This window comes from Solanum tuberosum, unplaced genomic scaffold (assembly GCF_000226075.1).
Source record: "Solanum tuberosum cultivar DM 1-3 516 R44 unplaced genomic scaffold, SolTub_3.0 scf00214, whole genome shotgun sequence".
NCBI lineage: Eukaryota > Viridiplantae > Streptophyta > Magnoliopsida > Solanales > Solanaceae > Solanum > Solanum tuberosum.
The window spans coordinates 329,316-338,381 of NW_006239139.1; the positions used below are offsets into that span (position 1 = coordinate 329,316).

At 35.4% G+C, this 9,066-nt stretch overlaps 2 protein-coding genes across 2 annotated transcripts in view; both read right to left on the minus strand.

Moving 5' to 3' along the window:
* Window positions 1-573: 573 nt before the first annotated feature.
* LOC102593381 (ATP sulfurylase 1, chloroplastic-like) lies at window positions 574-5,390 on the minus strand. The gene is made up of 5 exons (XM_006355981.2): window positions 4,772-5,390; window positions 2,116-2,521; window positions 1,525-1,785; window positions 1,349-1,435; window positions 574-1,104 (listed from the first exon to the last, which is right to left on the minus strand). Exons 1-5 carry the CDS (start codon window positions 5,281-5,283, stop codon window positions 967-969), a joined length of 1,404 nt encoding a protein of 467 aa, XP_006356043.1. The 5' UTR covers window positions 5,284-5,390; the 3' UTR covers window positions 574-966.
* Window positions 5,391-6,869: 1,479 nt separating this feature from the next.
* Window positions 6,870-9,066, minus strand: part of LOC102593710 (transmembrane emp24 domain-containing protein p24beta3-like) — a 6,425-nt gene continuing 4,228 nt past the window's right edge. The window contains exons 2-4 of the mRNA XM_006355982.2: window positions 8,307-8,493; window positions 8,090-8,197; window positions 6,870-7,276 (exon numbers count right to left, since the gene is read on the minus strand). Of these exons, the coding sequence (XP_006356044.1) occupies window positions 7,143-7,276; window positions 8,090-8,197; window positions 8,307-8,493 (429 nt within the window). The 3' untranslated portion in view covers window positions 6,870-7,142. The remainder of the gene's footprint in view (window positions 7,277-8,089; window positions 8,198-8,306; window positions 8,494-9,066) is intronic.

The following is a 9,066-nucleotide window of genomic DNA, read 5'->3' on the forward strand; positions in this document are numbered from 1 at the left end:
AAAAAAATCAAAGATAAACTTATTTAAACCTCGAAATCCAAAAAGTGCCACATAAAATGAAACGGAGGGAGTACTAATTACACATGTCGAGTCTGGAAAAAGTAGAATATAGCATATCTTTCCTATTTTGTGGATTGTGGAGATAGAGATACAATAGGAAAATAATACTTCTTTCATTTCAATTTATTTGTCTTATTTCTTTTCAATTAGTATTTTCAAAGAAATCAAAAAGTTAGCTACCAAATTTAAAGAACATTTTAGTACATTCCTATTTTCTTTTATTAATTTAAAATCAAGGGATTCATTAAATAGTTAAACAATATGTAATTGTGAAATAAAAAGGCACATGTACTAAATAGACTGAAATTTGAGTGATTCTAAATGAAACCTTCAAAGTATAATTCCGAATTTGAGGAAGGTGGTGCATACGCAACCTCGCCCTTACCTTGAAATTGTAGAGAGATTCTTTTCGAGAAACTCTCAACTCAAGTAAAGCATATAAAAAGCAAGTATGTAAAGCAAATACAGTAGTGAAGAAGCCATACTAAAAAAAATAAGGAGAAGAGAATAGTAGCAGCAACAAATAATATGATAACTAAAGCCAAGGCGGCGAATGAAAACAAATGGTGTCTAACTTATACTTTCATCTATTCAAAAGAATGAAATACATATAGTGTATCCTCCAACCTCTACTACATAGTCCATCCATCCTGACCTTGGAAACTCAATTTTCATGAATGCAAGTACCTATTATATAGGTGCATCACAAATGTGTGGATAAATTTAGCACTATAATTTACAAGATGGAGAAATTTTTTCCTCAACCTATACCATGCTTCACTATTATTATTTGTCTTTTGGAGAGTAATGTCAAAAATAATCTTCAGAAACCACATACTGGGGAGAAAAAAGTTAATTTTTTCTACCCAAAATATGTTGTAATTCACTTTCTCAAAGATGATACATTCAAGAAGGCACAGGTTCAGCAACTCTGCCATTTTCAGCTGCAGCCAAACTATCATAGTATTCCACCAAAACCTTCCAACCACCTGGGCACATAAATCCATCCGGAGGGCTTTCGTTGTTCTTTGCAAGCGTTCGCATCTGGAGGAAAAAAGAAGAAAACATTAATTGTGTGATATTGATCACCGGGACAGCAGCAGAATAATCAATCTAGCATCGTATAATGTAATGAAGTGGTCCTTTCCGAGGGTTGGGAGTGGAGTGGGATTGGGGGTGCAACGGGGTAAACCTTATGTTGCTCAGATTCTCCAACAGTACTGCCGCACCAGTGTTGGATCCGAGCAACATAAGGTATAACACTGAAAGCCAATGGAGAGATGGAAACCTTGGTGCCTGAAATGAAGATAAAATCTTGAGGCCTAGAGGGGTCAAAGAAAGCCATTCCATTCTTAGTCTTGTCATATGCAGCCACCTACAAGAAAATTCGGTATTCGCATTAGAGTTTGAAAATAAAAGGCAAAGACGTGTTGCACGTTAACCACGGCTAATTTGTTGCCATACCCTGAAAGGTAAGATATTCAGTCGTTCTAGTCCCGGAGCCATACTGAGGACTTTCTTGCCATGATCTGCATCATACAGATCTCTCTTCTCCAGAGGATGACTCATTCCAGCTGGGTCTCGTCCCACAATATAAAAGTTAGCACCTGCATTGATGCGAGCCTTTGCATGCCATTGCACCTCGGTTGGACCAGCATAGTGCATGGGAGATGGGAATATAGAAACCACAGTTGTCTCTGGATCAAGCACCCCATCTTCAAGTACCTGAGAAGAGTTCCAGTCATGTATAGGAGTTAAAAAGCAACACTATGCCAAGTACATAACTCAGATTGAGAAGCTGAATCAAATTTTATCTGGAATTTCAGTGACAAAAGGGATCAAATGAAACTGAGAACTTTTTTACATTCATTAGGCAGTCATAGCACAACAACAGATACATTAAGAAGAAAACGGGTGTTAGAAGGAACTTTGAGCAAAAAGGACTGTGAAAGCTTGGCCTGGTGAAGGGGAGAAAAAACCCGAGTACCGTAGCGTTTCATTTGCTTTATTTACTGCCAAAAAAAGAAATACAGGCGGGTAAACAAAAGCACAAACCTTCTCATGTTGCTTCATTCTCCACTGGAGTGGAACATCATCTGCTTTTGTGTAACCTCCTAGAGGATGAAGCAAAAGGACAGGATTCTTGAATCCCATCTCGAGAAGTCGCCGACGTGTGTCAGTCATCAATAGTGCATGGCCATTATGCACAGGATTTCTCAGTTGGAAGGCAAAAACAGCATCTGCATTACGCCTTGTAAATTCATCACGAAGTTCAGCAGGTGAAAGCCGGAACCTGTCAAGACCATCATTGTACTTGACTGGATCTATAACTTTCAAATCGCCACCAATTAGCCAGTTTCCAGAATGAGTTATAGCTTCATCCACATAAGGAAGACCTGGGGCAGTGGTGCCCCAAGTTCTTGCTATCCGTTCTTCCTTGTTATGCTTGTAGATCTCGATACTACAATCACCAAATTAACAGGGAAAGACATCAGAGTTAAGAAAGACAGCAGACATATGATGTTGCTGACAAGCAGGTAGTAAACATGATTAAATTTAGTAAAAGTACAAAAAAAGGGGTGAATCAGTTGCTAAACAACCAATGCAGAATATCAGTCTGATCGATATCTCTGACACATTCAAATATGTATAAAGCATTCGTTGAGTAGATCACAAATAGTTAACCCCTTTTGAGCAATTTCAGTCACTACATCAACAAAGAAGATTACTGATATTGGATTCAAGAAGTATATTTCATGTAGATATTCCACCAGTGTATCAAGTTGTTTGAGGTTCTCATATACTTATGATTTTGCAAAAGAATTCTGAACAGATGAAGAGGAAATATAGGCGTCTTCCAGCTAACTACCAAAGTTGATTGTAAGCAATTGAAAACATGTTAATCTTTATAAAAGCAATCGGAAACCAACCAAAAACTTATTTGGATGTGCAAAGTCAAAGCACATGATGAATTGCCATCCCTAAACAAATAGAAAATAATCACGCTTCTGCCTTCTTATGAGCAATTTAAGAACTTCAACTCGAAGGTTGGCAAGCCAAGTATCCCCGGAAAAACATAATATGATCCTGTTTCTTTTTGAGATTTTTCGAGAATGAACTTTCCATGCATCTTAAGAAAAAAATCATAATTGTAACTGACAAAACAGTACAAACAAGTTTTCCCCTGTGCTACTTGTTATGCTAACATTATGGTATGGGAAGCACTAAATCACAACACTGGATCATGTTTAGTTTAACTTTAGACAGGGATGCTTGTTCAAATAAGTCAATTTCACATGGTAGACTACTGTGGTATCCTATGTAAGAATTTTCCAGGTTAAGACCTTTCCTATGAAAATTTATTGGTGACAAAAAAAACAGAAGAAATATATCAACAGGAGAATAGCAAGGAAATCGACAAACTACCTATCGAGACTCAAAAATGGAAATGGTTGTAAATCTTCACATTTAACATCAACATCTTTCTGAAAACAAAGGGATACCCTTTGGATTTCTTTTCCAGTTAACAAAACGTTCTAAAATAATAGAAATACGTTGAATAAGTTACTGCTTACTGGAAACAATTGTTTTTTTTCTTGAGTACCATTATGATATAAAGATTTAAACTTCACCCCAAATCCTAAAGGAAGATTTACAACCCAACATATATCACCCTAACTGCCATTTTACAAATTACAACCATAAGTACTGGCATTAAAAAAGTCCAACTTTCCTTTTAAATAAGTCCCAAAATCAATTCAAAACACATACCACTTACCAAAGCAAACAATTAAAAAAAACATACTTTCAAGCAAAAATATCTACATACAGTCAACACTTAGTTAAATATTCCCTGAAAGCACACATAAGTAAACATAAACAATTAAGATACAGATGTTGTTTCATATGGTGAACTAAAACATTAAATTGATAGTCACATCAATGTATAAAAACAACAGTTTATTGGATCTAATTTTTTTTTTATATAACTATGATATCCGAGCTAGCTTGCACACAAGCACACACCTTGACTAATTCCACTATATCTGCTACCTCCCATCAACACAACACAGGTACAAATGACTCTATCCACTAAGACTTAGACAGACAGGCTAGTCCCATACATACTTGTTACCTTCTATCATCACAAGTACCGGATAACTCTATCCACTAAGATTTGGACAAATGAGCTAATTCCATAGGTACTTGTTACCTTCCGTCAGCTTCCATCAGTACAAGTATCAAGTAACTTTATTCACTAAAGACTTAGACAAATGGGCTAATTCTATGGGTACCTACTACCTCCCAGACCAAGTAACTTCATCCACTAAAGCTTAAACAGGCTAATTCCATAGAGATCTGCTAACCCCAACAACACAAGCAACAGTAATTCTACCCATTAGCCTGCTCACACCTCCACTAATCGTGGAATTACCTGCTACCTCCCACCAGCACATGTACTGAGTAACTCTATCCACTAAGACACATGGGATGATTCCATATGTATGCGCTATCTCACAACGTACCGAGTTACTCTATCCACTAAATCTTGGACAAACTAATTCCATAGGTACCTGTTGACCCCACCAGCACAAGTACAGAATAATTCTACCCACTAAGGCTCGGATAGATGGAAAAAAAATCACTTTTTTTTGCCTCCCCTGCTTAAATTTTGTGAAAGTTAAGAATTAAACGCAGATATTTCTCTTACTCGCTTAGAATGGCAATGGGATTGTTTTCGTCATCAACAAGGGCAACACTGCTCGACCCACCAATTAGATTCTTCTGAGAATCATCAATGGCGAGCACAATCGGAACCGACATGTTAACAACAGACCCATCTTCAAGACGAATCGAGTTAAAATGAAGAGTTTGGAGGAACTCATCTTCTCTCATAAACCCTTTCAATGGACTAGCCCATCCTTCACTTAACACATGAACCCATTCAAGATCAATCTTCGTAAGCTTGATTTTGGGCAATTTCAAAGCATCTTCTCTCTTCAATTCTCTTTGTGATTCCTCAACGAAAAGCTCTACCAGTTTGCCTCCATCAGGTTCTATCAACAACCCGCAACGGATTCGGGTCCGGGACCCGATTGATCCGGTTCTTTTGGATTTGGAACGGCATGAAAAAGGAAGATTGAGAGGTATGGCGTAATGGGTTTTGGTTAAAGATTGAATTTTTGTTGGAGTTTTGAGGGATAGAGAGCTTATGGCCGCCATTGGAGTTGTAGAGAGCTCTTCTTCTTCTCTCTATTTTAGGCTTAAGCTAGTAATGGCTTTTAGTGGTTTCCATGTTTATAGGATTCTATCAATAAAATAAATATTGGAGGGAGAATTTAGGAATAAAATAAGTATTGATTTTCCTTGGACCACTCCACTAATAATATACTATGCCATAGTAAGGAGGTGCGAGAAATTAGCGATGATATATTTAAAAAGAGTGATTAGTAGATCGAGAAACAATTAATGTTTCAGGATAGGTGGCTCATCGAAAAAAAAAAAAGTTTATCCATGATAGTTTAAAAAAAAGTTCTTATATTAAGGCACACTTATTGTTAAGTTAACAAATATTATTTTTATTTTACGATGCTCTAATATAAAGAAAGCAATAATTTAAATAAATAAATAAAACAATAAATAGTTAAAATGTTAATTAATTTAAAAAAAATGAAGTGCTTTCTACTTTCTAGGAACCCTCTTTTTTTAGAAAAAAAAAGTTTGAATTCAAAGTTGTACAAACAAAAGTAGTACTCCTTCCGTCCCATTTTATATGATGTACTTTGATTTGGCACAAACTTTAAGAAAAATGGAAAGACTTTTAAAACTTGTGGTCCAAAATGAATGATAGAAATTTGTGTGGTTGTAAATCATTTTATTAAGGGTAAAAAAGACATTTTATAGGCAAATTGTTACTTAAAATAGAAATGTGTCATTCTTTTTGGGACTAACTAAAAAGAAAAGTAAGTCATATAAATTGGAACAGACGAAGTATTTATTTTGGGAAAAGTAATATAATAATAATTAAATAGCACATACACTTTATCTTTTTTCAAATTGAATGAACTTTGCCCTATTTTAAGGCTAGATTCGAACGTGGTCCTAAAAACAAACTTTTCTTCTTCACTATCTAGGAAACAAGACAAATGTGTTTAAATAAAATTGGCCAACCAAGTTAGTCAAAGGCCATTGAATTTACTTCAACATGATCCTTGCATATATACTCCCAACCATAACGTCATTTTACTTGTCATGTTTTATTTTATACATCTCTTAATAAAAAAATATTAAATAGAGAGGTGTGATTGATATGTTAAATTTTTCATGTTCGATTGATCAAAATATTAAATGACTTTCCTGATGAAAGTAGGAAAAACAAGTTCTATAAAAATAACTCACAAGTTCATTGTCTCTTTCCTATTCTTGATTTGTATCTTCTTTTAGTTGGATTATAAAGTACCACAAATTTGTTATGTCATATTTCATTCTTCATTCACATTAGAAAGCATACATATAATGCACTCAAGATGATAAATGGGGTCATGAAAGGAGATAGAAAAAAGAAGACATTATGATTCTATATCTTTCTTATCTTTATCTCTATTTTTTTTTAAATGGGTGGAGAATCTTTGTTATTTCATTGATATAGAATTTTCACAAAAAGTGGGAGAATTCATTTAGCGGTACTGAGAAAATCAAAATTTATATATAAGTCAATATATAGTACTGAATTAGACGGGCACAGAAGAAATGGTTTCCAAAAGAAAAAATAATTTAAAACAAGTTCAATCAATATTTGAAAACAGAGATACTAGTAAATAATTGTAAAAATTGGAATTTGTAAGTTGTAAATTACTCAAATACAACATAAACCAATGTCAAAACATTTCATCCAAACTCCAAAGTACCTTTAGTACATTTGATTTGTTGTATGAATGAAGTCAATCTTTTGAAATAGTTCAGAATTAGTCCTGCCAGAATGATACTTTTCTCTCAACCCCAACTGCTAACACAACTAAATTAACTTCCTGTAGGACGACGACAACTGGAAAAGACCGTATGCAGCATTGTAAAGTTTGTCATCAGATACGATTATAACCGATGGACTTGCTGAATAAGCTTCGAATGTACATCGCTTGTAGTCCACTTGCTAATATAAGCAGAAGATACTCTGCGACGGTGTAAAATATAACACGGTCCCTTGTGCTCTGGTTAGCTGCACCAGAAAACATGCATGTCAAAAAAGAACAGTTCTATTTCTGTCTCGGTAAGACAGGTAATTCTATTACAATGAAAGGACAGAAAAATTGTTATTATTGTTTCTGTTATGTTGTTGTTATGGGAGCCTGTACAGTTACAGATGGGATGTTCAGTACCAATTCTTATAGTACTGATTGGGGAGTTGATAAACTAATTCGGGAAAAAATGCAAACAAAAAGCTATAAGAAGACTAAAAGTGCAACTCTTCAAATAGCGGAGAACTTCACCTTACTCTCGTAGCAATGATGCTCAAAGAATTTTAAACCATAGGTCATAAAGCAATTGGGCAGATAGTAAATGAGAAAAGGTTCATTTTCAGAATCAGACCAATAAACTTAAGGTGCTGAAGAAAATTTCAACACAAGATACATATAACCAAGATATACTAACAGCAATAGATTGACATTATTCCAGCAATAGCTAGTCCAAATATTCTAATAAACCAAATAGGTTGCTGAAATCAGAGTGATACTGATTCCCACAGTCATCAGATGTTAGTGTCTTTAAGAACACGTTATGACTTATCAACAACGGTCTTGGCATAAACGTCCAGACCCGGTCAATGGTTGGTGTGACCATTTCAGAATTAACCATTATTTGGTTCAAACATAAAAGAAATAGCTGCCTCTTATGTCATTAGAAAGAAAATCTACCAATCCAGGTGATAAAGTAAGGAATGATTGCTGAAAGGTAAACATTTTTATACATATGCATCTTTAGAATTAGAAGTCAATTAAGTTTTCAATCGAGGAAAAGATTGAAGACTCACTACGACGATGACGAGAATCACGTGCTTTCAAGTAATGCTGCTCTGTTGTAATTGACTCCAATGCCTCTCTTAGTTCAGCAATTTTGACATTGACGGGGTCCAAATGTTCTGCAAAGGTCAGTAAAGAGTATAACTAAGAAGAGGAATGGACAAATAGGAAATATAACATGCTTAATCCTAGCCATAAAAGAACAATACTATAGCAAAGAAGACAAACCATCTTTGGCAAGGTCATGCTCATTGGAAATGTGTCCAATATGTATGTAGAACGAGACTGTTTCTGGCGATGAATGTGGATTATGAAAACAGAAATTGAACATCCCACTCCTTGGGGCCTTGAACTCAAACTTATCACCAGCTGTTCCCTTCATTGTGTGCACGACATTTCCTGAAGGCGATGTCACCTGCATGAGTAAAAAAAATCAGCAAAAGGAATACATCTTGGGTTGTATTCTATTTTCCATAAGTAGCAGCAGAGAGAGCGGAATCAAAAGAAAAAGAATGTACTCTGTGTTCTGTTTATGTAAAATATTTTCATTTGGAGCATATTCCCAACTTTTAAATTTCTCGAGTAAATTGAGGCCATGCATATAGTAAGACATAAACAGTGAGTTCACCAGTTCCTTTATTAAATCAAATTAGTTGCATTACTAATTTTTTGATCATTGGAACCATAACATTTATCAGCCATGCAAAGACATGGTAATGAGCTAGAAACTGATTTGACACTTAGAGATATTGCATTCCCATGACTTCTTATGAGCACAAGAATGATAGAAGATTGGTAGTTGGGAATAAGCTTCACATAGAAGAGCTAGTGGGTTTGAGAATGTGCAGAAGAGGCTGCACAAGGTATGAGGTGGAGAGAGGAGAAGAATAGGATTGTGAAGAAGGATGAAATAGTTGTATAGTAGGAGAATGGCTTCTGAAGTCACCAATAGTGGTATGAACCACCCCCCACCCCCCCACCCACCCCA